At 41.3% G+C, this 27,501-nt stretch overlaps 2 protein-coding genes across 7 annotated transcripts; one reads left to right on the forward strand and one right to left on the reverse strand.

Moving 5' to 3' along the window:
• Positions 1 to 133: 133 nt before the first annotated feature.
• On the forward strand, positions 134 to 5,589 carry MRPS18C (mitochondrial ribosomal protein S18C). Of its 3 annotated transcripts, none has more exons than XM_054029063.1 (6): positions 134 to 302; positions 1,001 to 1,059; positions 3,709 to 3,792; positions 4,908 to 4,965; positions 5,330 to 5,389; positions 5,468 to 5,589. In XM_054029063.1, the coding sequence occupies exons 1-6, from the start codon at positions 230 to 232 to the stop codon at positions 5,542 to 5,544; spliced, it is 411 nt and encodes a 136-aa protein (XP_053885038.1). In that variant the 5' UTR covers positions 134 to 229; the 3' UTR covers positions 5,545 to 5,589. The 3 variants fall into 3 exon arrangements, with proteins under 3 accessions (XP_053885038.1, XP_053885037.1, XP_053885035.1); XM_054029062.1 differs by having other exon boundaries at positions 136 to 329; positions 5,480 to 5,589; XM_054029060.1 differs by having other exon boundaries at positions 140 to 329.
• Positions 5,590 to 5,691: 102 nt separating this feature from the next.
• On the reverse strand, positions 5,692 to 27,501 carry ABRAXAS1 (abraxas 1, BRCA1 A complex subunit). Of its 4 annotated transcripts, XM_054029058.1 has the most exons (10): positions 25,526 to 25,676; positions 24,856 to 24,925; positions 21,570 to 21,660; positions 19,538 to 19,574; positions 17,020 to 17,086; positions 15,029 to 15,222; positions 13,861 to 13,980; positions 11,040 to 11,124; positions 7,555 to 7,666; positions 5,692 to 6,916 (listed from the first exon to the last, which is right to left on the reverse strand). In XM_054029058.1, exons 3-10 carry the CDS (start codon positions 21,598 to 21,600, stop codon positions 6,486 to 6,488), a joined length of 1,077 nt encoding a protein of 358 aa, XP_053885033.1. In that variant the 5' UTR covers positions 21,601 to 21,660; positions 24,856 to 24,925; positions 25,526 to 25,676; the 3' UTR covers positions 5,692 to 6,485. The 4 variants fall into 4 exon arrangements, with proteins under 4 accessions (XP_053885033.1, XP_053885032.1, XP_053885034.1 ...); XM_054029057.1 differs by lacking the exons at positions 24,856 to 24,925; positions 25,526 to 25,676 and adding an exon at positions 27,420 to 27,501; XM_054029059.1 differs by lacking the exon at positions 24,856 to 24,925 and having other exon boundaries at positions 21,570 to 21,656.

Raw genomic sequence — 27,501 nt, forward strand, 5'->3', positions numbered from 1 at the left:
CCCACCCCGTCCCAAACGTCATTTCCGTCCTTCAACCAACCAGTAAAAAGAAAAGACAGAGGAGCGAAGTCGTCACGCGGTGCTCGTGTTCCCATTGGTTGCCTTGTGGCTAGCTGCGCTCTGATTGGGTAGCATTTTTACTTGCGGGGCAAGGACGCCAAGCCCCGGTGGCCGCGGCACAGTGTAGAAACAGCCGGACGGGTACCGCGAAGGGCCAAGCAGGAGGAAGATGGCGGCGGTCACCGCCACCCGAGTGGTTTCATTCCGGGGCTGGGGGAGGCTCCAGCAGATCCTGGGAGCCGGTAAAGGCGCCAGCGCCTTCTGTGCGGGTGAGAGGCCTCGGGGGCGGGAGGGACTGTACGTGCAGTACCTGGCCGGTGTCCGCGCTCTGTCTGCGGCTTGGGAGCCGCGGCTCCGCAGGGCCGGGCCGCAGCCTCGGCAGCGCCCGCCTCCAGCTTCCACCCTCAGCGTGCCGGGGCCGCAGAGCACTGACCCGGCTGGGTTGGTACCGCCACGGACGAGGGGCTCCGGCGTGTCTCCCCTCTGAAGCCTCTGGGGTTGTCCCCCGCAGGAGGCAGGCGGGGATGGCCTCGCCAGAGCTCAGGGAGCCACGCCGGGCTGTCATCACCCCTACCCTGGTCTAGTGTAGGGAGGGAGGGTTCCCTGCACACGGATGGAGCCAGAGGTTGGTGTTTACAGGATCCCTGCTGCCAGTAGGTCTCTTGCCTACTTCAGAAATGTTACATTAATGCACCTGTAAGAGTATTTTAAAATAGGGAAACAAACAGCAGGTGAAGACGTTGAGCTTTCAGAGAATGTCTTCCCGACCCTGTGCATAATCTCTTAATGGAAAAACTCCTTATGCAAGCAACCCACTTCTCTCTTTGGAAGATGCACAACTTTCAGTTTAGGCAGGAAATTGTTTTTTGTTGTTGTTGTTGTTTAGATGCAGTATTTTTAAAGTGATTTAACAGTCGCTTTTATTTTGTTCTGGCAACAGTGTTGTGGAGAAGGGGATATAGTTCACAGCAGGAACTGGTGGCCCACAAAGTGGATCTGGTAAGAGGCATTAATTTGACACATTTTGTTGTTAACTAAGCTTACAGTGCTGTGAAAAACAGCTCTTAAAAGTATGAGTTTACTCATGGGGGAATTCTGTGCCAAAAAATAAAAAAATCTGCATATTTTAATTTTCAACATAACATAATCATGGCAATTTCAATTTTAGTAATTGATTTCAAAATATCTGTCAACAAGTATGTTTTTGTCTGTATTGTTACAGACAGAAACAATGATTCAGGAAATGTTTTTTGATAAATAGATTCCTTAGTAGGCATATTAATATATAAATTTGAGTAATAATGCATTTAAACTACAATACAGAAACTTATTTCTTGCACCCCTCAGAAGGAGTGGAAAGGCTTGGGGGAGTCAGGGGTAATGGAGGAGCTGAGGGAGAAGGAAGTAATTGCTGCAAAGAAGCCTGGAGGTGAACCTGGAGGGCTGTTGGGTGTGGGTGTGAGAAGTATGGAACAGTCTTTTTTTGGGGTGGGACGATAGTTAGGGAGTCTCCGCCATGCAGACCCCACATCTGACCCTGTCCCCATGTGTCCCTGCATCCCCCACTCAGCCACCCCTCCTCCTCCTCTTGCCTTAATCTAGTCACATTCATCCCTAAATTATTCCTAGAGGAGCATCCTTCAAGCAAGGAAGGGGACCAGGAAACCTACTGCTTCCACCTATTGAGTTCCAGCAGTTGTCATGGTGGTGCTACATAGAACAAACTAAAAGCCATTTCTTTTATAGCGTGGGGAGGAGGGAAGAGTTAACTGCTCAATACTAAGATGATGGCCTCTATACATACAAGTAGAAAAGTGCCTTACAGACAAGATCAGTATCTCTACATTTAACTAGGGCTGTTAAGCGATTCAAAAAATTAATCACAATTAATCGTGCTGTTAATCAATAATAGAATACCATTTATTTAAATATTTTGGATGTTTTCTACATTTTCAAATATATTGATTTCAATATAACAGAATACAAAGTGAACAGTGCTCACTACATATTTATTTTTGATTACAAATATTTGCATTGTAAATAACAAAAGAAATAGTATTTTTCAATTAACCTAATCCAAGTACTGTAGTGCAGTCTCTTTATCATGGAAGTTGAGCTTACAAATGTAAAATCATGTACAAAAAATTACTGCATTCAAAAATAGCCAATTGCTAAGACAAACAAGTTTGTTTACGTTTATGGGAAATAATGCTGCCCACTTCTTATTTACAATGTCACCTGAAAGTGAGGACAGGCATTCTCATGGCACTGTTGTACCCGGCTTCGTAAGATATTTACATGTTAGATGTGCTAAAGATTTATGTCCTTTCATGCTTCAACCACCATTCCAGGGGACGTGCGTCCATGCTGATGACAGGTTCTACTTGATCACAATCTAAAGCAGTGTGGACAGATGCATGTTCATTTTCATCATCTGAGTCAGATGCCACCAGCAGAAGGTTGATTTTCTTTTTTGGTGGTACAGGTTCTGTAGATTCCGCAGCAGAGTGTTGCTCTTTTCAGACTTCTGAAAATATGCTCCACACCTCATCCCTCTCAGATTTTGGAAGGCACTTCAGATTCTTAAACTTTGGGTGGAGTGCTGTAGCTATCTTTAGAAATCTCTCACTGGTACCTTCTTTGCATTTTGTCAGATCTGCAGCAAAAGTGTTCTTAAAATGAACAACATGTGCTGAGTCATCATCCGAGACTACTATAATATGAAACATATGGCAGAATGCAGGTAAAATAGAGCTGGAGACATACAATTCTCCTCCCCCAAGGAGTTCAGTCACAAATTTAATTAATGCATTATTTTTTTTAACAAGCATCATCAGCATGGAAGCATGTCCTCTGGAATGGTGGCCGAAGCATGAAGGGGCATACGAATGGTTAGCGCATCTGGCAAGTAAATACCTTGCAATGCCAGCTATAAAAGTCCCATACGAACGCCTCTTCTCACTTTCTGGTGACGTTGTAAGTAAGAAGTGGGCAGCATTATCTCACATAAATGTAAATAAACTTGTTTGTTTTAGCGATTGGCTGAACGAGAAGTAGGACTGAGTGGGCTTGTAGGTAAAGTTTTACATTGTTTTATTTTGAGTGCAGTTGCCCTTTCATGATAAAGAGATTACAATATAGTACTTGAATGAGGTGAGTTGAATTTATCATTTTTACAGTGCAAATATTTGTAATAGAAATAAAGTGAGCACTGTACACTTTGTATTCTGTGTTGTAATTGAAATCAATATATTTGAAAGTGTAGAAAAACATTCAATAATATTGAATTAATTTAAATTGGTAGTCTATTGTTTAACAATGTGAATAAAACTGCAATTAACCACAATTTTTTTAATTGCGATTAATTTTTTTGAGTTAATAGCGTGAGTTAATTTTGATTAATCAACAGCCCTACTTTTAACCTATGGCAGCCTGGGAAGCAAAGGTCCAGGTTTGCCATATGAAACCGCCTCTAATGACGTGCTATTGCTAAGTCTTAAAATCAGCCTTCATTTCAATTTTACAGAATGTTTTTATTTGTGTTCCAATGAAATCAAGAAGTAGAATATCCTCTTTTGTGTATAGCCACTTTATTTTTTGTCTCATTGGGGGGGGATTAAAAAATCCAAAAACTACTTCTTATTTCAGCCAGTTGAAATGGAAAACCCCTATAAGGATCCTCCTAAAAGATGTGTCTTGTGTGGAATAAATGTAGACTACAAGAATGTACAGGTGAGATTCTTTACAATATGAATTTGTGCAGTGATTGTCTTATACAATTGACCAAACAATTGCCTTTGTGGGGTAGTTGCTAGTTAGGCAGGAGGAACCAGGGAAAAATGGGACTAGAGGGGTTCAATTCTAGAAATGAAGGGTATGAAGTTGGGGGAGAGTGTGAGCAATACTCCCCACTAGCTTGTTCTCTTTGTACTAACTAGAGGAAATGCTGCAACTGCAGAAGCAGAGGTAAATTGACAGTCAATTTCATTTTGTGGCTTTTAATGGCACTGCTGGGGGATGTATTTGGGGCACAGGTATGATTTTTATGGTGATGAGCACGGCATGCAAACCTAGACTGATGCTGTAGGGCTCTCCACAAGGGGCAGGAGGTTAGGACAATAATCGATTGAACTATCATTTGCTTTGAGTGACTAGAAGACTGAAATCTTATTTACAGAATAGTTTGGGTCTTCTAGCCTTATTTGAGGAGACATTCCCCACAGGGTTGTGTGGGTGAGGCATGACATTCAGAAGAGTGAAGAGCTTAATGTACTAACTTGTAGGGGAAGTTAGTATTCATTTATTTGGCTGATAATGTATACAAAAATTTTCCTCAGGAAAGTAAGTTCAGTTTTGCAAAAAGACACAACAGTTTTTCAGCTGTCTCTTTGAGATGCTTCGGGCTCTGACTTTCAGAAGTGCTGAGCAATCACAACTGCAGTGGAGATTAATGGGAGTTCTCACGCCATAGGATTCTCAAACTGGACCTCCAAAGCTAGCAGATACTTCTGGCCTTAATGTGTGACTCAGTTCCTGATGTGTAAAATGCAGATGATAATAACCATAGGAGGTGAGGGGCTAATTAATTTCTTAATATTTGTAAAGAACTAAGATGAGCGCCACAGAAAAGGTGATCCTATTTAGAACATTAATATACAGGGTTTTTAAATTCTGGTTTAAAAGCCAGCAGGTTATTCTTGTGGTAAGTTCTTTAAGGCAAATAATGCCAAATGCCAAAACATAGGGAGCATAGAATAGTGTCAGAATACAACTTTTTTTTTAAAAAAATAGTGTTTAAAGTTACTGGTTTGCAAGAATATTTATTAAACTTTTTGGTTCTTCAATAGCTTCTGTCCCAGTTTGTCTCTCCATATACTGGTCGCATTTATGGCAGACATATAACAGGTATGTAAGCTGTAGTCTAATGTCAATTTAACAAGTAATCTTTGTTTATCTTATTACAAGTGTTTACTTTGGGCTAATATTAAAATTTAGCATTTTGTATTTAACCATCTTAGTGGTAACAATTACTATCCATTGTGAAACCACCGAGTAACATGACATAACTGGGTATTTTCATGATTAGGAATTCAAACATTTGAATTGTACACTTTCTACATACTAATAGTTTCTGTAATCTGATTTATCTATTTTCTAGTAAGAAAAAAGGCCTTTAAAAAAGGCCCAAGGGAATCCCTAATAACTGACCTCATCACTGAGTCTATTGTTTGGATACCTGAAATAAGATGCTAAAAAACTGTCTTTACAGGTTTGTGTGGGAAGAAACAGAAAGAAATTTCAAAAGCCATTAAAAGAGCTCATGTAATTGGTAAGCATAGCTGTAAACTAGTTTTTGTAGACAAAATTATTTTTTATTTAAACACTTACCAGTATTAATTTCTTGCAGGATTTATGCCAGTTGTGTACAAGGATCCAACATTTCTTAATGACCCAAAAATTTGTGATATCAGGCATCCGGAGTAAATTTATGTAAATTGTGCATAAAACAATAAAGTTATTTATAATGTTTGTGCTCATTACCAGAACCTTTACTTCTGTAACACAATACTAACAATTTTAGAATGGATGCTCAGGTCAGTTATACTCTTACCCAAAATGCTTGGCATTCCTTTACATAATTGCCTGAAAGAAGTTGTGACATATTACACACCATAACAGATAACAGAATTGAGCACTCATAAGGAGAGAGAGTTCTCCATGTTTGCAATAGAGAAAACTTAAAACCTGTAGGAAACTTCTCAAAACACTTGTGTGCTGTTTTCCTGCATTATCATCTGATCTTAAAATGCAGCAGGACCCTCCTCCATACCTTTCTGAGTTTGAAGTACGGGAAACATGGAATTAAACTTGCTCATCATAGGAGCCATTTGCAAATAAAACCCAAAATATAAATGGTCAGAATGCAAGAGAGCAAGTGATTAGAGTAAGACAGCAACTTTTGCTCTTAACGTTGTGGCAGACCTAGATCCCAAGCTGCTTTGGCACTGTATACGTCAGCTGCTGCTGAGCAAAGCCTAAATGTGGTGGTAGCCTCCTTTAACAATAGTTTAGCAATAAGTACATAGCATCACTTAAAAAGGCAAGGTACAGTACATCCCAACTCTGACAGTTGCAGCAGCTCTTCAGTTTCAATGTCTGTACTCTACTGCTATTCCTACTGTGAGCCCTGCAAGAAAGGGAATGCTGAGTGAGGGAATGTAATCTGGACTCTTCTCTATATTTTCCAAATAAGATACCTGCATTTAAAAAAACTGTTTTACATTTAAAATTTTTTACAAAATGATACTTAAATACATTAGTTTAGCCCTACTGTCAATTGATGGAACATAGTAAATGTGTTGGCAGCATTTTTTTGGTGCAGCAGTGGTCACCCTGAGGAAAATCCTACACCTGGCCCAAAAGGATTAAAAAGTTGGCGATTGTGGATATTCATTAGTGTCCTTAAGTTTCTCCAAAGTTTCCTCATCTGTTTCAGTACCACTCATTGCAAGCTTTCCTTCTTGGTCTCTGTTGTCTTGGTCCCCTTTAAGTAACTTATGGTGAAGTTGTAATGAGCGTGATTTCTTGAATGGTTTTCGTCCAGCTGTGGTCACACTAGCTTTACGCTTGGTTATCTGCCTTGTTCCAGCTTCAGAAAAGTCACTGTCTTCTTGCATTAGAGTCAGTTTGTCCATTACATTTATTTTGTGGTCAGTGTTACAGCAGTGTTTAGAAATGTGCCTGCCTTTTAAGGAAATAAGGGAGGTCTGAAGTCCAGAATTTGGGAAAAATGTTTGTAAAGCTTGACAAAGGAAAACATTCTCCTTTGGTTCATCTGAAACACACTTGTTCTCTCCTGAATAATAGAAAAAATAAGAATTTCAAAATAGCATTTTCTAGTATTCCCATCATTAGTGTTCAGTAGCCTTTTTGTTTTAAAGTTTTGTAGTTGCTTAATGTGCAGAATAGTCCTTTTCATTTTTATACATTACCAACGTAGACCTCTCTACTGAATTATGTTCATATACATCAATTACCTTACTATGATTAGTACTATGACTATTATTCTTTCAAGAAAAGGTATTAAGTTTCCCTTTTGACTGGTAGTTAGAAAGTGATGCTGGCTAAACCCAAATATTCAAACTGTTTTCAGACTCCATTTGTAAAAAATTCAATGGTTAGCAAATTATTTTTTGATACACTGAGAATAAAGATGAGTGCTAGTAATGAGTGGCGTTTCATATGTAGTTTAATATCTAGTGGCAAACTTCTGAAATTGCAACTGTAGAGATTACTCACTAATGTAGACTCTAGAATTAATTCCATACTGTGGGGTTTTTAGACCAGACTGAACTTAGTGGGATAAGTATAGCTGAAATATCAGGTTTACCTTAATGTCATTCTTGAATAGTTATATTAAGTATTGTTTACAGGTCCAGTTTTGCCACATAACTCATATTTCCATGGAGAGGCTTGATAATCTTTCTACATTACCTGAAGTTTGTGTCTGCTCCTTTTTTCTTTTTATTGCTTGTTTTAGTTGGTCCACTTCTGCTAGAAGTTTCTCTACTGATCGTTCGCTGCCCTCTACTTTAGAACATATCTTCTGCAAGAGAAGTCAATTCTACTGAACATTCAATTGTAGTCATTAAGTCTTATATTGGATTTATTTATTTAAGTGTTCCAGATAAATTTCAAGGCATCCTTAAAAAAAAAAAAGTTAACACATTGTACAATGTCTTTTAAAAACAAGATCCAATACGACTAAACAAAGCATACAAAGCAACATTGAGGGTATAGTGAACAGCAAGATTACTGAATCAGCAACTAACTGGCACACACTTAAAAAATCTTCTAATCCCTTCTACCTATAATCCTAGAAGGCTTGCTACAATATATTTTAGTATTTTATGCAGTCTCCTTTTAAAGTCAAGAAATGAGACTTATTTCTTTCCTTTTGGAGGCCAATTTACATTCTCCCATCAGGGTTATTCCAAATACCACTTGAAATTTCCCACGTTTTCCTTTGTTTAATTTCATGTTACTACTCCTACTTCCACCACTTTTAACGACTGAATTCACTTGGTTTTAAAAAAATGAACCTAATTGATTTGTGACACTCCTCAGGCTGACCGGTATTCCTCATATCCAAATAACTTTGAATGACTATTTCAAGAAAGTAAGGTACTATATCATGTGCTTTACTGAAGTCTATAAAAGTTACATGAATGGTAACTCAGTATTTAAAAGAAAATTCTTCCCCTAGCCCCTTCCATTCGGATGTCTAAGATCATGATACTACTTACAAATTTCCAGCAGCTTAGTAAACTACCTTGTTCCCATCTGACTCTGAGTTGCATACTACTTAGCAACTCTGGATGATTCACATTTAATTTCTCCTGTTTTTAAAAACAGTATTTAGAATCCTTATTATTTCCAAATAGCCATACTACCTACTTATTTTTCTTATGATCAGTTTTCAAAAAGTAATGCAATAGCTCATTAATTTTAAAAACTGTGATTGCAGGCTCATTACCAGAGAAGGAGCCAACTTTCTTTCCTGATGTTTGCAAAAGTCTTATTGGACAAATCCAAGACTTCCATGACCATAATCATGTTGCGGAACTCCTCTTAGAAGACTGAACACACTAAGTTTAACTAAAGCTAGTTGTGCTACAAAAAACTTAATAATTTCTCTAACACAGTAGCCAAAATCCAAGTCTTCCATATGGTCTAGTGGCAGTGACTAATAAAACTCTGTGGAAGGACTGATAGTCTACATTGCAGTCCAGCGATCTGTGTTTGGGAACACACCCTTTTCTTGTGGGGAATGGAAAACTGCTGTGCTTCCTCATGGAACTTCGAAGCACTGTTAAGATATCTCTGGTTTCCCTTAGGACTAAGTGCCTGAAAGATCTTTTTTGAGCAAGCATGATCTAAATTTATCCTGAATTAGGGAAAAGTCTGAAAACCTTGCTGTAAGCTTCATAGAATATCAGGGTTGGAAGGGACCTCAAGAGGTCATCTAGTCCAACCCCCTGCTCAAAGCAGGACCAATTCCCAACTAAATCATCCCAGCCAGGGTTTTGTTAAAAACCTCTAAGGAAGGAGACTCCACCACCTCCCTAGGTAATGCATTCCAGTGCTTCACCACCCTCCTAGTGAAATAGTGTTTCCTAATATCCAACCTGGACCTCCCCCACTGCAACTTGAGACCATTGCTCCTTGTTCTGTCATCTGCCACCACTGAGAACAGCCGAGCTCCATCCTCTTTGGAACCCCCCTTCAGGTAGTTGAAGGCTGCTATCAAATCCCCTCTCATTCTTCTCTTCTGGAGACTAAACAATCCCAGTTCCCTCAGCCTCTCCTCATAAGTCATGTGCTCCAGACCCCTAATCATTTTTGTTGCCCTCCGCTGGACTCTCTCCAATTTTTCCACATCCTTCTTGTAGTGTGGGGCCCAAAACTGGACACAGTATTCCAGATGAGGCCTCACCAATGTTGAATAAAGGGGAACGATCACGTTCCTCGATCTGCTGGCAATGCCTCTACTTATACAGCCCAAAATGCCGTTAGCCTTCTTGGCAACAAGAGCACATTGTTGACTCATATCCAGCTTCTCATCCACTGTGACCCCTAGGTCCTTTTCTGCAGAACTGCTACCTTGCCATTCGGTCCCTAGTCTGTAGCAGTGCATGGGATTCTTCCGTCCTAAGTGCAGGACTCTGCACTTGTCCTTGTTGAACCTCAAAATTCCATTGGACAGTAACATGAAATCATAACTAGTCTGTCTATCACTCTTTTTGCTCATTGGAAAATATATGAACTGCAGCAAAGATACTACAGCTATCATTCAATAAGTTATCAGTTAACTTTTCAAATATGAACTGGATGTAATCTTCACAACCCCAGGGATTAGAAACTTAAAAAAAAAAAAAAAAAAAAAAAAAAGAAAGCTATGTTGTACTGAAATTCATAGTTTATGCCCTGCCAGCCAGAAAGTTTCCTACATAGAATTTTCAGCACTTAAGAGCAGACCCATATGCTAGTTTGAAGGTGACACACCCTTGAAGAGTTCACAATCTCAGTCCAAGCATTTCATTCACTGCTCAGTTTCCTCGGAGATGTTAACACTTACGTAATCTGGCAGATTAATGTTTTCACCCGTTTTACGTCTTAATCCAGAATTCCTTTTGGAAAGAAAGGTGTGGAAGGCATAGATATTTATGGGGAAGAGAAACTAAAAGACAAGATTGGGAGTAGAGTAGCAGAGGGCACCATTTGCCTCATTCCAATCTCTTACAGGAACCAGTGAACCTCTCCCCACACAAAAAAGGAGGGTTTTGTAGAAGAGATCTAAATTTCTAGCTGTCTGGGGAGGGAGACCGCTATCCACAAGAATTACTGACCGATATAGCAGACTCAGGCAGAGCATCCTACTAGGAATAACAGCACCTTGCCCCTTTTCAGCAGATGGAGGGAAGGAACTTGCCTTCTTTGGTATTATGCTGGTATTTAGTGGGTTGTCCCTTCTGCAACAGCTCTTCATCTTTTGTATCGGGTATATTTTTCAAGCCCTGTCTTGAGATCCCAGCAAATAACTCAAGTTCTTCTTGTTTTGGGTCATTATTTGTAATCATCCAAGGAGTTAACGGAAATGCTAGATTTTGTATGATTTACTGTCCTGTACCAAGTCTTTCTTCCACCTCCTTTATATTTGCATATTTCTGCACAAGATACCTTGTCTCTAATTCTCATGTACAGTAATGCCACTTTACATCATGTTGGCAGTACAAAAGGGCCTTGAAGTGGGCGCAAATTATATTTACAGTCACTTTAAGGCTTCTTTGTGTTATGTTAGGTTGCCTTCATGTAAATGAGAGTCAGGACCTACTGTGTGATTATCTGACTTGTTTGCAGTGCTACCTTAAACATCTACGATTTAACAAGCTGTGCTTTTCTGAAAGTTAATGACCTACCTTCAATTCCTCCTGCAAGGTGGCATACATTTCATTAATCTTATGAACCTCTTTTAGTGATCCATCTTCATAAAAAAATTCTGACCTTTAGACACAAAAAGAAGCCCAATGTAGAATTAAACTTAACTATGCTTGTGTACTGAGTGATGCTTTTGTTCACTGAAGTCTAACTTAGATGTCTACCTCAGCAGTAATTCCCTAAGCATAACGGGTTTTCAAAGAGGAGCAATAGTGGACTTTGGCTTTTACTTTTGTGTTACAATATAAACTGTAGGTCTCTGGACTCCAAGACTAAAATGGTTAGCAAAAAGCAAAAATACCAGCAGGTGTGGGGTGAAAAATAAGCAGGATAATGCAGTTGTTCAGCCTTCAAAGGGAGATAATAATTAGTCTTCACTCCCATTTAAACCCCTCCCAGTGTTTTAGTCTAGTCTTATATTGTAAGCTCTTTATGCAAGGATTCTGACTATGTATTGTAAAGTCCCATGTAAATATACAATGGGGGGGGGGAGAAGAGGGAGGTTGCATACTTTACAGATATTCAGGTGTATGTTTTTACTTAGTATGTACCATCCCAGTATTAACTGCTGATTAACAATACACCTTGCACTGGGAGATACTTGTTTCTTAAAACTTTTATTAAATAAGATGTTTTGTGATTTTATCCTCTCCTCGGATCCAGAATCTGTGGTAAAAGGGTTAGATAACATATATACAAGTCAATCTAAATAAATCTCTGTACAGCGGTCTATAGCAGAGATTCTCAGAGTAAGGGAAACAGGCATGCAGCAGGGAATATACTAGTGGTTCTACACATTTTTTCCTGGTAGCGTAGGCCTTCTAGCTGAGCTATAGCTGCTGCTGCCACTGATGGTAACCTTAGCTGTTAGGATTGGACTGCAGTTCTGGGTGTCCACAACAGAAGCAGCTGCAGGGCCTACTGACTCCTGCAGAGAGGCTGCTCCCTTCATAGGCCGAGCAGGAATGCTGCACTCTATGTGGGCAGGTGTAGCATAGGGGACTGGAGGCAGCTTGGTAGCAACAGGGATCTGTTCCTTTCATTCTCACGCAGTAGTGAGCTACGTGTGGGGGCAAGAGGCTGCAAGCCAAGAGAATGTGTGCCCCTCTTCTCCAGCCAACTGCATTGCTTAGGTAGGGTCAGGGTCTCAGGCAGCCAGACAAAAACAGTCTTCTGGAGAGAGAGCCGGGAGAAGTCAGGGACAGCATCCTGGGGAAGGAGAGAGCAGTGCAGAATTGAACCTATTGGAAGAATAGGCCAAGCAGGTATCAAAGCCCACAGGAAGGAGCTGGGCAGAGTGGCAGATGTGGGGATAAAGCAGGGCAGGGGACAGTGCCCAGAGGAAAGCTGCTGAGAGACCCTTATATAGGGGCATGGTAGAACATAAAAACAGCCATACTGAGTCAGACTAAAGGTCCATCTAGCCCAGTATTCTGTCTCCAACAGTGGCCAATGCCAGGTGCCCCAGAGGGAATGAACATAACAGGTAATCACCAAGTGATCCATCACCCGTTGCCCATTCCCAGTTTCTGGCAAACAGCCTAGGGACACAACCCCAGTCCATCCTGGCTAACAGCCATTAATGGAACTATTAGGGTGTACAGGAGCACAATGCCAAGTTGTTGTATGAAACATCTCACCAGCCAGTTGCAGACTCAAATATTATAGAGAAAGATGAGTGTCCCTCTAAGTGCAGGATATAATCTCCATACTACAGAATATTTCATAGTAAAGAATAATCTAGCAAGCGATTAAAACACAGGCTCATGACCTATGGGTTGTATTCCCAGCTCTTCTAAAGACTCTTGAGTGACTTTGGGCAAGTCATTTAACTTCTGTGTCTGTTTCCCCAACGGTGCTATGGGGATAGTCTCTATCTTTCCAGGGTGTCAAGATGCTTAATTTGTTATTAAGTATAATCATTGTCAGATCCTCAGAAGGTGAGAGAGGGCAAAGTAATATTATAGTTAAGGAAAAACTCTTATCTGGCCCCACATTTAGATTTTGTAAAAGCAAGATGTTACAAACCTAATAGAATTATTTTCATGGACTTTTTAAAATTCCATTAGAAATGTTTCAATTGATTGCTAATAGATTTATTTTTTAAATAAACTGTTCTTAAAACAAAAATCCAGCAGCACCAAGAATATGAAAAATCAACTAAATAAAAGTGACCTCAACTTCATTGACCAAGCTATAGAAATGCAAAGAACAAACAGCATTACAGAAAAGTAAATTGGATTTAATTTAAATAATTTAAGATATTATTAGTAATGTAGGTGAAGACATTTTGTATATAACATTATTTTGAAGCTGACAGTGTTCATTCAATTTAATATGACAATTGAGCTTGGCCAAAAGCTTGGAAAAGCAATGAATTACAAAACAAAAGTTGAGGTGATTGTTATACCTGACTAGCAAATTAGAGTTGCATCACTTGCTGAAGAGGTTTAATGGGTTAGAATTTTACCTATGAAGCATTCTACATCTGGATACAAAGAAGCACAGACCCAAAATTGTGAACTGGTCATTGATTTGCATTTAGAGAAGAAGAGTTCAATTACCCTACAAATCTTCTTTGGCACATATTATTTAATACAAAACCATTCAGTTATGAAGGTTACCTGTGGGGTGTATCAGATGAGATACTGTAGGTAAAATTTAATATAAATATTTTTTCCCACTCTTTATGGTTTGGAAAGTGTCAAACTGCTGGTTCCTTCCCAGTATGTCAGTTTTTGGAATCTACAAAATAGCGTTAGAAGAAACAAGCTCAATATGAAAAAAATGCATCATTCCTACCTGTGTTTTATTACTGCTCTGCCAAAGCCATCAGAAATACAGGAGCCAGACACAGTTCTGTAACCTTGCTGTTCTGCCATACCCAAGTTGGCAACTACCAGAGGAACTTTCTGGAAAAGACTTTTTAAAAAAAGCAAGAACATAAAAATTTATCATTGTAAGTTTTAGAAGTAGTGGTGTCTCTGTGAAAGATATTCTTCATCATAAAAATGTATGATACAGAATTTCATTTTATTAATTCTCACAGAGGAATAAACTTCAGTACAAGATGAATTTGTTGAAACTACAATAAAGAACAGAATGATCAGACACAGAGATGAACACAAAATGTTGGGGGAAGAGTCAATATGGCTCTTGTAAAGGGAAATCATGCCTCACCCATATATTAGAATTCTTTGAGATGGTCAAGAAACACGGACAAGGGTATTCCCACAGAACAACTAACTGGCATTTTCCAATGGAAAAATGTTCTGTCAGAAAACTTATAACCCACTCTAACATAGATGGTTCGCTGCTTGCAAGGACTTGAGTTCCCAGATTGTTTAAAAAGAATTGCCAATAATTTAAATAGCTTGGTGGTTAATTTGATACAAATTAAGAGTGATGAAATCTAATACAGGAACTTGCATACGTTGTTCTTTGCCTGTGCCAGGGGAACTTTGTCAGAGACTAAGAACGGCCATTGCTAAACATTTCTCTACATCTGCTATAAGGTTCCTCAAAAAAAACAAAAAAAACCCCACATGATGACAGAACATAAAGACTTGCACGATCACTTAATTATATCTTGGGCTGCAAATACTGCTTGGAAAACTTGAAGCTGAGAAAACAAAGGGTTGGGGGCAGAGTGTTTAAATGAAAGAAACTGGAGAGAGAAAAATGTACAGAAAGATGTCCATCCAAATTACAAAGGAGAGGGGAGGATCTACCAGTATAAAGAATCATTTCTAAATCTGTTTTGCTAACTTTGTCTAGTTTACTTGAAGATTGTTTTCATGAAGAAAATCAACAGGTTTCCTAAGTGAATGAGTCAATGTTGGCATTAAAAATAGTAATTTTGGTCAGCAGTACTAGAAAAATGAACAACATAAGGAAAGTCACAGCATATCATACATACATCCCTGTGTCCTACTAGAATTAGAGAGAACAACAACTGAGAGGTACTTACCCCTCTTGTGGTCTATGCAAAGCATGTTCCAATCTGTAAGTGGAACAGCTTTCTGTAGTTACACTGGAAGTTAGTAACAGAAAGACAAGACCCTGATTTGATAAGTATGATTGTAAATTCCTGTGAAGAAGTCTTTCTCGGAATGTCATTGTCTGGTCTGTATTACGTCTGAATTTGTACCAGCCTATCACATTCTGGGTAGGAAAAAAAAAAGGTTTATCTAATCAGTGTTACCATTCCCTAGCATTACACAACCACATAACAAAACACACGTGTGAAAAAGTCAGAAGAGAGGTCAGCCCTGAACTGAATTGGAATTCTTTAAGATCATAGATCCTGATTCAGCAAACATATAAGTACAGGCTTGACTTTAAACACACAAGTAGTACCATCCCTATTCAGCAAATCACTTCAACACAAGTAGTTCCATTACGTTCTACTGAATTGAGGCCTTACTGAAAACATTTCATACCCCTCACGTGCTGAGAATATAAATTTATCAAAACTGGTTCGCTTTCAAAGCTTGTGCCCAAACCATTAAGCTTACGCCGAACTTGGCCATGTACCAGTACACCTCTCCACCAGACTGCAGTGTCATCCTGTTTAAATATTCTGAAGCAAGGGTGTTCGATGAAAAATAAACTAGCATATATACTCGATCGTAAGCCAGTTCGTTTATCATAAGCAAACTTTGGCTCCCGGGCCATCAGGATAAGTTGCTGGTGGGCTGAGACTGTTTGTTTACCTTGAGCGTCCACAGGCACGGAGGTAAACCTAGGTAAACAAAGTGTCCCGGTGCGCCGGCTGCTTACCCTGATGGGCCGGGACAGCAACTGGTGGGGAAATTGGGGGGGGGGGGGAAAGAAGCTGGGGGTCAGGGAGTAACCCCTGTGACCATCCCCCACCCCTAGCTCGGGAACCCAGTCTCCCCATCCCATCCCTTCCCACCTTAGCTGGGGCGGGCTGGGGGAGGATGTCTCTGGCCTGGCCGGAGCTGCTCCAGCAGGGTGGGCAGTGCGGCCCCAGTGTGCTCCAGCGGGCCAGGTGGCACAGCCACAGCCTGCTCCGGTGGGCAGAGCCGAGCGGCGTGGCCGCAGCGTGCTCCGGACAGCATGGCCGATCGGCACGGCCGCAGCGTGCTCCGGACAGCATGGCCGATCGGCACGGCCGCAGCGTGCTCCGGACAGCATGGCCGATCGGCACGGCTGCAGCGTGCTCTGGACAGCATGGCCAATCGGCACGGCCGCAGCGTGCTCTGACAGGCAGGCCGGGCGGCGTGGCCACAGTGTGCTCCAGCAGGCGGTGCGGCAGCAGCCTGCCAGCCCCAGAGCTGCAGCTGCTTCGGAGGCTGGGGGGACAGCAGCATGGCCAGAAGCAGCTCTGCTGCCTCTCTTTTCCCACCTCTCCCTCCCTATATCCGTTCATAAGCCGACCCCCTTCTCTGATGCTTCCCTTTTTTACTATAAAAATTCGGCTTCTGAATGAGTATATACAGTATTTGTATTTTAAGTCACACAAGAGGATGCCAATCTGATTCAGTAAATGAAAGGGCAAACTCTTCCAATGCATATACTAAAATTCCAATAAACTGAAATCCAACTCTCTGTGTTTCAAGTGAACTGTTTGAAATGAAAAACGTTTCTCTGATCCAAATACAGAAGAGGCCATATGATCTCACTGCAGCGTTTAAATGGTTCACTTGGGCAATGAGAAAAAAAAAATCCAACAGCAGCACAGAAGAGGGAATAAGTATTCCCCAACCCTAAATAAAAAATAAATAAAAAAAGGATTGCTTTGTGAGGACCAAATTTCAGTACAGTTTGGACTTTTGTCATGGGCTGAAAAGACCAAAAAAGGGGAATAAACACCTAAAGTGAGATTATGGAATGAAACAGATAACTAAAATATGAATCAACATAGCAATTACACAGAGTCAGCACAATGCCCTGCATAAAACCCCAGAGTATGGACTATTTTTAAAAATAAAATACCTTTTTGCAACCTGATAATATTTTCTTCAGTTCAGGCTCATTCAGTTCACCCGCAGAGTTGTAAAAGCTAGAAGAGATCATTAGAAGGATCAGAGAATAAAAGATTACAGTTCCAAAGTAAATACTTCTTAAAATAATCTAGCAGCCACCTCATTTCAATCTGATCAAATGTTATTAAAACAAGGTCTAGTGGGAAACACCTTGCCCGTACATCCTGATTTTCTTGTTTACACTTAACAATAATCCAAAAAATTAGGCCTGTCTTAAAGTGATATTGAAATAATGGCATCCGTTATTCACATTCCAATACAGATATAGGCCCCGATTTAGCAAAGCATTTAAGAACAGTGTGACCAAAAGTGCCCCATATTCACCCCACACACCAGTGCAAAATATTCCTTATTGAGGTATCATTTAAAAACGAACACCACACTGATTAATATTCTTGTGTAATGTTTATATGAAATGCGTATTAACAATTATGAACTATAATGTGTTTACCAGACAAATCTGGGAAATGGGTAAACTAGTTTCTCAAAGACAAAGGACAAGCTGATGCTTCTAGCCAGGTGTCATCAAAGTTGATTGGCAATCACCTGTCAAGTGGCAAAGAATGGGGGCGGGAACAGATGGATCTGAATTTTAGCAAACAGCAGCATGGAATCTCTTTCACAATGAGACCCCATAGCTCCATCCTTACAGCTGGAATGAACTTTATCTAGGGGTAACCCTCAGGGAAATGCATTTCAAAGGGTGAGTGGACTATAAAAGTGAGAGGCAAAAACACAGAAAGGGTTCTCTCCCTTTCTCTCTTTCACCTAAGAAGACAAAGGAACCAGTCCTCTGACTTTGGGGGAGTTCCTGACCTGAGAATTTGGTCAGCAATGTTGCTGGGAACACGTGGTGAGGATTTTACCTTGAACCAAGGCTAGCTGACTAAGTTTTAGCTACTAGGAAGTGTTTTATCTTTATTTCTCTTGTGACCATTTCTGACTACTTATACTTGTACTCACTTAAAATCTCTCTCTTGGTAGTTAAATAAACTTGTTTTATTTTTTAATAAGATACTAACCCAGGGTTGTGTTTAAACTGAACTGTTTTGGTAACTCCAGTTAAAATAACAAACTGTTGCATATTGACTCCTTACAGTGGCAATGGACCTCTAATATCTGAACTGCCCAGGAGAGGGCTGGATAGTGCAGAACACATGTTTTGGGGAAAGTTTGGGCCTGGGAGTGTGTTGAGGTCACCATAAAAGTAGTAAGCACAGTTGATGGAAGCCAGAGTGTGACTTGAATGTTCCTGACAGGCTGCTGCAACAGAGCTATAGCTATACACAGGCGCTCAGGGTGTGACCTGCATGCCATTAGGCTGTTTGTAAGCATCATGGGTTGGGAGCTACAACAGCAAAGCATTGTGAGGCACCCAGCGTTACAGGGTAGGTGGTGACACAACCTCTCACCGGTCTGGACTGCACCTGGAATGTGACACACGAGTTTAAATATTTTAATGGAATAAGGATGGATTTATTACATGCTTAAGGGCTTTCCTGAACCATGGCCACATAAAGTCAGTAATGATGTAGTGTGGCATGGCTTGTAGGTTTTAGCAACATGAGTTTGGACTGGCTGTATTGAGTGATGTGGGGTCGTCTACATTTTTCTACAGCATCCATCGTGGTATACGAATATGTAGTAATCCCAAATGAATGCCAATAAAACCTTTATACTACATTGCGATGTATTCTGTATTGGCCACATCATTTTTATTATACAACATTTTAAGGTTTTGAGAGTTATAAACATTGTTTATTGGGACTATTTTTCATATCCTTTTGCCTGTGAACCTTGCTACTGCGAGTTCAACTGTACATGCCATGGAGAAACGAGAAAAATGACTATTTTTAAAACCTCTAAAAATGACCTAAAATAGATTTTTATATACATCACATTTAATACCAGTTATCTAAGAATCTTCTACAACTAGAAGCAAGTGAAGTGTAGCTCATTGATAAGTTGACATTCTCCCCTTTCCTGTGGTATAAAGCTTTAATACTTTCACTTCTATCCCTGATGGGTCATAAGATATCCAACCTTAAAACTGTTACTACCTCGAGCCAGTGTAATTCTGGGGGGGAAATTCTACACCTATGGGAAGAAGGTTTTTTGTTTTTTTTTTAAATGAAGCCATTTTTAATGTTAGAGTGAGTCTCAGGAAGATTACGAAGTGCACACAGTGCAGACCATGGTTCTACAGTTCATAACACGGGTGGTATACAGTATATGTATTTATACATGCACACAGATATATGCACACAGTATACAGCTAATAAAAAGTACTTAAAACTAATACAATATTGTATCAAATGGATACATAGGGATTTCATATCTGTGTCATTCGGAGAAGCTGATATGTCATTCACCACTAGCTACTTTATTTTTTCACCCATAGGACATGAGATTAACTGATGTAGAAACCAGTCATTTAATTTTGTACATGTTTAGTTAATGATACTAACCTGAAAAGCTGATAGCATGGAATATGTTTTTGTATATCTGAAAGAAAAACAACATATTACTCTGGCTCCACATACTCAGCACTCATTCTTCTGCCGACTATATTCATAGCCATACCCTCCTGAGAGGTAAACATTTTATCAAGGGACCTTTAAAACTTAAAACAAACACTAAACTCCAATATCTACTGACACTGGGTCAGGAAATAAAATAATAAGTCTTTTTAAAAATAATCCTATGGTTTTTCAAGACTAAAGGGAAACCATCTACATGTTTAGGTGTGTTTTTTCAATAAACTATTTTTTTCTCCTCGTGCTTTGCCAAGCAAGAATTGTGGCCGGTTTTCCCCATTTTGTTCTCTTCATTTTTTGAGAACAAGAGTAAAGATAAAAAATACACTTAATCAAACTGCCTTGTATTTTTCAGTTAAGGCCTAGATCCATCAGGGCATAAGAATATGTACCTAACACCAATTAATTGTAATGTTCTTTCTAGTTTTGCACTCAGCATCAGAATTATTCTTACAGTTAAACTTTTATGCAAGAATATAGTTGTTTCATAAACGAGAAGTTATTGTTTGTATTACTGTAGTGCTCACAATAATCTAGATGTTTTCCAAATATATAATTCAATCCAAAGTGACTCTCCTGATTTTCAACATCCTGCATGGAATTGATCCTGGTTATGTAAGAGAGTCTCTCTCTTTCTGGCTATGGCTACACTGGCGCTTTAGAGCGCTGCAACTTTCTCGCTCAGGGGTGTGAAAAAAACACCCCCCTGAGCGCAGCAAGTTACAGCGCTGTAAAGCGCCAGTGTAAACAGTGCCCCAGCTAATCCCCTCGTGGAGGTGGAGTACCTGCAGCGCTGGGAGGGCTCTGTCCCAGCGCTGGCGCGTGACCACACTCACACTCCAAAGCGCTGCCGCGGGAGCGCTCCTGCGGCAGCGCTTTGAAGTTTCGAGTGTAGCCATGCCCTCTGACTACAACCTAACACAAGTGAAGCACTAGAGCTGTTGGCCACTGGGGTAGATTCATTACTATAGGATGCAGAACCTTGCACAGGAGCTGGATCAAGAATATGGAACTCACTACTAGAAGAAATAAGGAGAACTAACCTCTTAACATTCAGAGCTAAATGCAAAACCCTCTTCTTTGCCCAAATTCTCCCACAGTAATACTCACTGCAGAGGGGAGTATTAAGTCTTACAATACCACTCACTTTTATAACATTATGTTCAAGTGATGTTTTTCACAGGGTTAGCTTCTATTATGTTCATTTTTTCTTCTCAAAGGTTCATATAAAATATAAGACTTCCCAGCACGTAATACCTCTACAGAAATTTGTTTTTAAATAAACTTCAAGTTGAAAGCCTGCTTGATAATAAAACCTGAAGAAGAGCTCTGTGTAAGCTCGAAGGCTTGTCTCTCTCACCAACAGAAGTTGCTCCAATAAAAGATATTATCTCACCCACCTGGTCTCTCTGATAATAAAACAGTCTTTGACACATAAGCACTTTTCATCTTCAAGGCACCTAAATATTAATGAATTAATCCTCATAGCACCTTCTGAGAAAAGCAAATAGCATACCTATTTTACAGATTGGAAAAAAGGGCCCAAAGTCAACCTGGTCTAAATGAGCTGAACTTCATGGAATTCAAAGTCATGCCAGATTTCACCAGGACTGGATTTGGTCCAAAAGAGGTTACTCAAGGGAACAGAAGGAGTCAGAGGCAGAATGTTTTTAACGTCACTTCTTGGGATAGAAGATGTATTCAAGAAAATATAAACTCATACTTTCGTTTCCATATATCTAGAACTATTAGATAAAATATTTTGTTACATTAATATTTTTGTAAAATTTTCAAAAAGTTAAAGAAGATGAAATATGAAAGATTATCTTACAAAATGATAAATACCACATTTAAATACAGCATTATGACAAGATTCAGTGGTCTTTGTTGCCAGTCTGGGGCTCAGATTCAGTAAGTTACTTAAGCATATGCACTGTCCTAATGAAATCAAGCGTAGACTCACCGATTGTATAAACAACTTCAACATCATCCATCTGAGAGTCAGTAATGCTGTTCTTGGCTTCACCTTTCACTTCTCCAAGGAGGAAGCCTTCCTTTGTAGGGGGAGCAAACAGAGGAAAAACATATTAGAAATAATTAGGCTCTTGATTAATCACAGTCAACGCACACGATTAACTAAAACAAATTAATCACAATTAATCACAGTTTTAATTGCACTGTTAAACAATAGAATACCGATTAAAATGTATTAAATATTTTGGATGTTTTTCTACATTTTCATATATATTGTATTCTGTGTTGTAATTGAAATCAGTGTATATTATTTTTATTACAAATATTTGCACTGTAAAATGATAAACAAAAAATAGTATTTTTCAATTCACCTCATACAAGTACTGTAGTGCAATTTCTTTGTCGTGAAAGTGCAATTTACAAATGTAGTTTTTTGTTACATAACTGCACTCAAAAACAAAACAACGTAAAACTTCAGAGCCTACAAGTCCACTCAGTCCTACTTCTTGTTCAGCCAATCGCTAAAACAAACAAGTTTGTTTACATTTACAGGAGATAATGCTGCTCTCTTCTTATTTACAATGTCACCAGAATGCGAGAACAGGAATTTGCATGGCGCTTTTGTAGCTGGCATTGTAAGGTATTTACGTGCCAGATACGCTAAACATTCATATGCCCCTTCATGCTTCGGCCACCATTCCAGGAGATATGCTTCCATGTTGATGACACTCGTTAAAAAAGCAGTGCATTAATTAAATTTGTGACTGAACTCCTTCAGGGAGAATTGTATGTCTCCTGCTCTGTTTTACCCACATTCTGCCATCTATTTCATGTTATTGCAGTCTCAGAGGATGACCCAGCACACGTCGTTCATTTTAAGAACACTTTCACTGCAGATTCACAAAACGCAAAGAAGGTACCAATGTGAGATTTCTAAAGATAGCCACAGCACTGGATCCAAGGTTTAAGAACCTAAAGTGCCTTCCAAAATCTGAGAGGGATGAGGTGTGGAGCATGCTTTCAGAAGGCTTAAAAGAGCAACACTCTGCTGCGGAAACTACAGAACCTGAACCACCAAAAAAAGAAAATCAACCTTCTGCTGGTGGCATCTGACTCAGATAATGAAAATGAACTTGCATCGGTCCGCATTGCTGTGGATTGTTATTGAATAGAACCCGTCATCAGCAAGGACGCATGTCCCCTGGAATGGTGGTTGAAGCATGAAGGGACATATGAATCTTTAGCACATCTGGCGTTAATATCTTGCGACATCTGCTACAACAGTGCCATCAGAACGCCTGTTCTCACTTTCAGGTGACGTAAACAAGAAGCGGGCAGCATTATCTCCGGCATATGTAAACAAACTTGTTTGTCTGAGCGACTGGCTGAACAAGAAGTAGGACTGAGTGGACTTGCAGACTCTAAAGTTTTCCATTGTTTTATTTTTGAATGCAGTTTTTTGGTACATAATTCTAGATTTGTAAGTTCAACTTTCATGTTAAAGAGATTGCACTACAGTACTTATATTAGGTGAATTGAAAAATACTATTTCTTTTGTTTTTTTTATAGTGCAAATACTTTTAATCAAAAATACATATAAAGTGAGCACTGTACACTCTGTATTCTGTGTTGTAATTAAAATCAATATATATGAAAATGTAGAAAACATCCACAAATATTTAAATAAATAGTGTTCTAGTATTGTTAATCACGTGATTAATCACAATTTTTTAAATTGTGTGATTAATCACAATTAATTTTTTTAATCGCTTGACTGCCCTAGAAATAATGCTTTTATTGACAATGTTTAAAAAAATCTACACTCCATCATCTGGACAACGAGCTGTGGGAGACAGAAGTTCTTAAATTTACAAAAATAATTTACCATAGCAAGCATCTTTGTTAACTCTCTCTTGAACTTTTAGCACTGTCCTTTATTTTGTGTGGCCTGCAATCATTTCCCCATATGATTTACTGACACAAACAGTAGTGCAGTCAAGGCACAACAGAAAAGACCACAAGTGGTGGAGCAAAATGACTCTCCCAAAATGCTTACGCTACTTCTCCCTAAGTTCAGCAAAAGCATATAGGAAGGAGAGACAGCAGGAATAAAAGATAAAATAGCAAAAAAGGAAACATTTCACAAGAATGAAAAGCTATAAAGGTGTGGGATGGATGCCTTTTGTTTTAAAATACACAAATATGAGTAAAGAAAAAAATTGGGGGATCTATGTATTCGTTGTTGCTTGCTTTTTACTTTTGTTATGCTTCCTTTTTTAAATAGTTGGAATGGGATGTGGACTTAGTTTTAATGACCACCTGTCAGACTTGGACCTAAAAGTTTGGCCAGATCTTAACAACTATTCCATAACATACTATACAGAAGTAGAAAATACTACTTTTACACCACACACCACAGAGTAGCTGAGTTATAGTTCTGAAAGCCATAAACTTCCTGACATTAGTGTACATAAATTCTAAACACTAATGTAATAAAAGAGGTTTTAATACAAAAGATTCTGTGTTTCTAAAAAAAGTTAAAAACTAGATCAAATGTATATTGCCAAGATAAAAGGGGGTGTGGATCTTGATATCTATGACTCTAGTTTAAAATGTAGTGAAAATCATAAATTGCATCAGGTCTGTAAGCAATTTTCCAGTAGCTATAATTTCATTTCCAAACTAATGCCCTGATCTGAAACTAGATCTGCTTGGCCAGATCCCTGCATTTGAGGAGAGCCCTATGGAGATCAATGGAGCTCCATATGGGGAGAGTGGTCTGCCAGCAAGAAGGAGCTTGCAGGATCAAGGACCAAACTTTTTGTTAAACAAGGTAAAATACACTTATCTTCACTTAGGACCAAGATAATTCAAACTCTGTTATTAAAAAAAAAATCAATCAAGTTTATCCAAACACTAAACTAAGAGCCCAGAAAATTTCCTACAACCTGGGCAGAAAAGCATTTCACATGTCTTTTTCCCCAGAAATAAAATACATTTCAGCACAAATGTGTAATTTTTTGGGGGGGGGGGGGGGGAGAGAATGTTGCACTTCTGGAAATAACTTAAATCCTGATCCTGCAATCACATCCATGTACTTAGATCTTCAGCCTTCTGCATGGGCACAAGAGTCTGCCTATACTGATCAATGTACAGGATGTCAAGTATCAGGGGGTAGCCGTGTTAGTCTGTATCTACAAAAACAACAAGGAGTCTGGTGGCACCTTAAAGACTAACAGATTTATTTGGGCATAATGTACAGGATGGAAGCCTACCTCTCTTTTATCAACCACATCATTGCTACTACCTACGTAAGCAGGGGCTGCTTTCAAATTGTGGTGACATCTGAAGTGAGGGAGATTTTAAAAAAAGAGGGCTGTTGTAAATACTTCATTGAAACACAGGGAGTAAAACCCTTCCCTTTCATAAAGCAAAGTGCTTTACTGTATTTTAAACTGTGCCTTGAAATCAATCCCCAAAGGATTTCTGCCCCCCTCGCAGACCCCTGCCCCGGGGGGCCAGCAGGGGGAGGCAGTAGGTCTGGACAGACACACTTTACACACAGTTATGTACATCCATAGGGAGGGGGCTGTGGCTGTTAAACTGTAGCCAGCAAGAGAGGGGCTGGAGTAAGCCAGGCAGCATGTAGTGAAAGTGAAACCAGGGGAAGTCACTGACACCCAGCGGCGGCTCCCCCGCCCAGGGGAAACTCGGGAGCCGCGTGTGTGTGGGGAGGGGATGAAAACCCGCTTCTCAACCTCAAATAATCTCCCCCCCAACCCCCCCCCCCCAGGCAGACCCCCCATCCCAACCCGGCCCCCGCCTCCCCTCTCCTCCGGGCCCCAGGCGCTCCCCCGGACCACCCCCGTGTGCCATTGTCCCCGCTGGGGCGGGGGCCGCGGCCGGGCCGAGGCGGCGGGGGCCGGGGCGGGGCTGGCGGCTCACAGTGTCCGAGTCGGTGTTGAGGTGCTGGAAGGCGAGGGCGCCAAAGACGAAGCCAGAGAGCAGGGCCGAGGTGCTCTCCCCCTCCATGCTCCCCACGGCGGCGCCTGCCGCCTGGGCCTGAGTGGCCGCGGGCCGGAGCAACAATGGCAGCGCTGGGCCGCCGCGTGAGAGACCCCTAGTGCCCAGAGGGGAAATGGCACCCGCGGGCTGGCGGGGGGAAAGGGGGGCATACACACGCAGAGAGCGCTCTGCTGGGGGCACACGTACACACAGCGCTCTGCTGGGGGCATATACGTACACACACACACACCCCGCTCTGCTGGGGGCACACGTACACACACACACCCCGCTCTGCTGGGGGCACACACACACACAGCGCTCACACACACAGCGCTCTGCTGGGGACACACGTACACACACACACACAGCGCTCTGCTGGGGGCACATACGCACACACACAGTGCTCTGCTGGGGACAGACGTACACACACACACTGCTCTGCTGGGAGCACACGTAAACACACACCCCTCTGCTGGGGGTACATACGTACACACACACACAGAGCGCTCTGCTGGGGGCACACGTACACACATACAGCACTCTGCTGGGGACACGTACACACACACACAGTGCTCTGCTGGGGGCACATGTACACACACAGCACTCTGCTGGGGGTACATATGTACACACACACACACACACACACAGAGCGCTCTGCTGGGGGCACACGTACACACACACACAGTGCTCTGCCAGGGGCACACATACATACCCAAACCAACACCGCGTTCTGCCAGGGGCACTCATACACACAGAGCATTTTGCCCGTGGCACACGTAAACACCCACACCGTGTTCTGCCAGCGGCACATGTACACACACACACACACACACAGTGCTTTGCCGGGGGCACACATACACACTCAGTCCGTGTTCTGCCAGGGGCACTCATACACACACAGCACTCTGCCAGGGGCACACGTAAACACCCACACCGCGTTCTGCCAGGGGCACACGTACACACGCACACACAGAGCCCTCTGCCCGAGGCACACATAAACACCCACACCGCGTTCTGCCAGGGGCACACGTACACACACACAGCACTCTGCCCGAGGCACACATAAACACCCACACCGCGTTCTGCCAGGGGCACACGTACACACAGATACACACAGTGCTCTGCCGGGGTCACACATACACACACACACACACACAGCGTTCTGCTGGGGGCACATGTACATGCCAACGTGCTGGGGGACATGTAGACACACACACAGGCACAGCTCTTGGGCATCCCCACACACAACCATTGGCCTTGGAACAATGTGTATAGTGTGGATGCTGAGAGCCATTGAACCAAACTCTAATCACTCGCTGTGTTTAATGGAAACCACTTCAAGCACCCACAGCACCCCTAGTTCTAACACTTTTGCACGCAGCCCCCTGCTAGGGGCACCCCTCCACACAAGCCCTTTGCGGGGGGGGGCACACCCCCAAACACACACAGAAACCTGTACCGGGGCACCCCCCCACATATCCAAACACCGTACCCCCAGTTCTCTGCTGGGGGCACACCCACATACTGCCCTCCGGGGGCGCGCGCGCACACACACACACACACACACACACACATAATCCCCCTGTGGGGGGTGCTTGCGCATGCACGCATACACATACTGCTGGGGAAGTGGGGTGGGGACACACACACCTCACACATATACTGTAAGTACTGTAGGGAATGCTAAACTGTATTATACCATTCAGCTACTAGTTAGCACGGTGTGTAACATACCTTAGCCCTGGTCTACACGGGATGGGGGGGGGAATCGATCTAAATTACGCAACTTTATGTGAATAACGTAGCTGAAGTTGATGTACTTAGATCGACTTACCGTGGTGTCTTCACCGCAGTGAGTCAATTGCTGCCGCTCCCCCGTCGACTCTGCGCCTCTCGCAGCACTGGAGTACAGGAGT

Source organism: Malaclemys terrapin, chromosome 5 (genome assembly GCF_027887155.1).
Source record: "Malaclemys terrapin pileata isolate rMalTer1 chromosome 5, rMalTer1.hap1, whole genome shotgun sequence".
Taxonomy (NCBI): domain Eukaryota; kingdom Metazoa; phylum Chordata; order Testudines; family Emydidae; genus Malaclemys; species Malaclemys terrapin.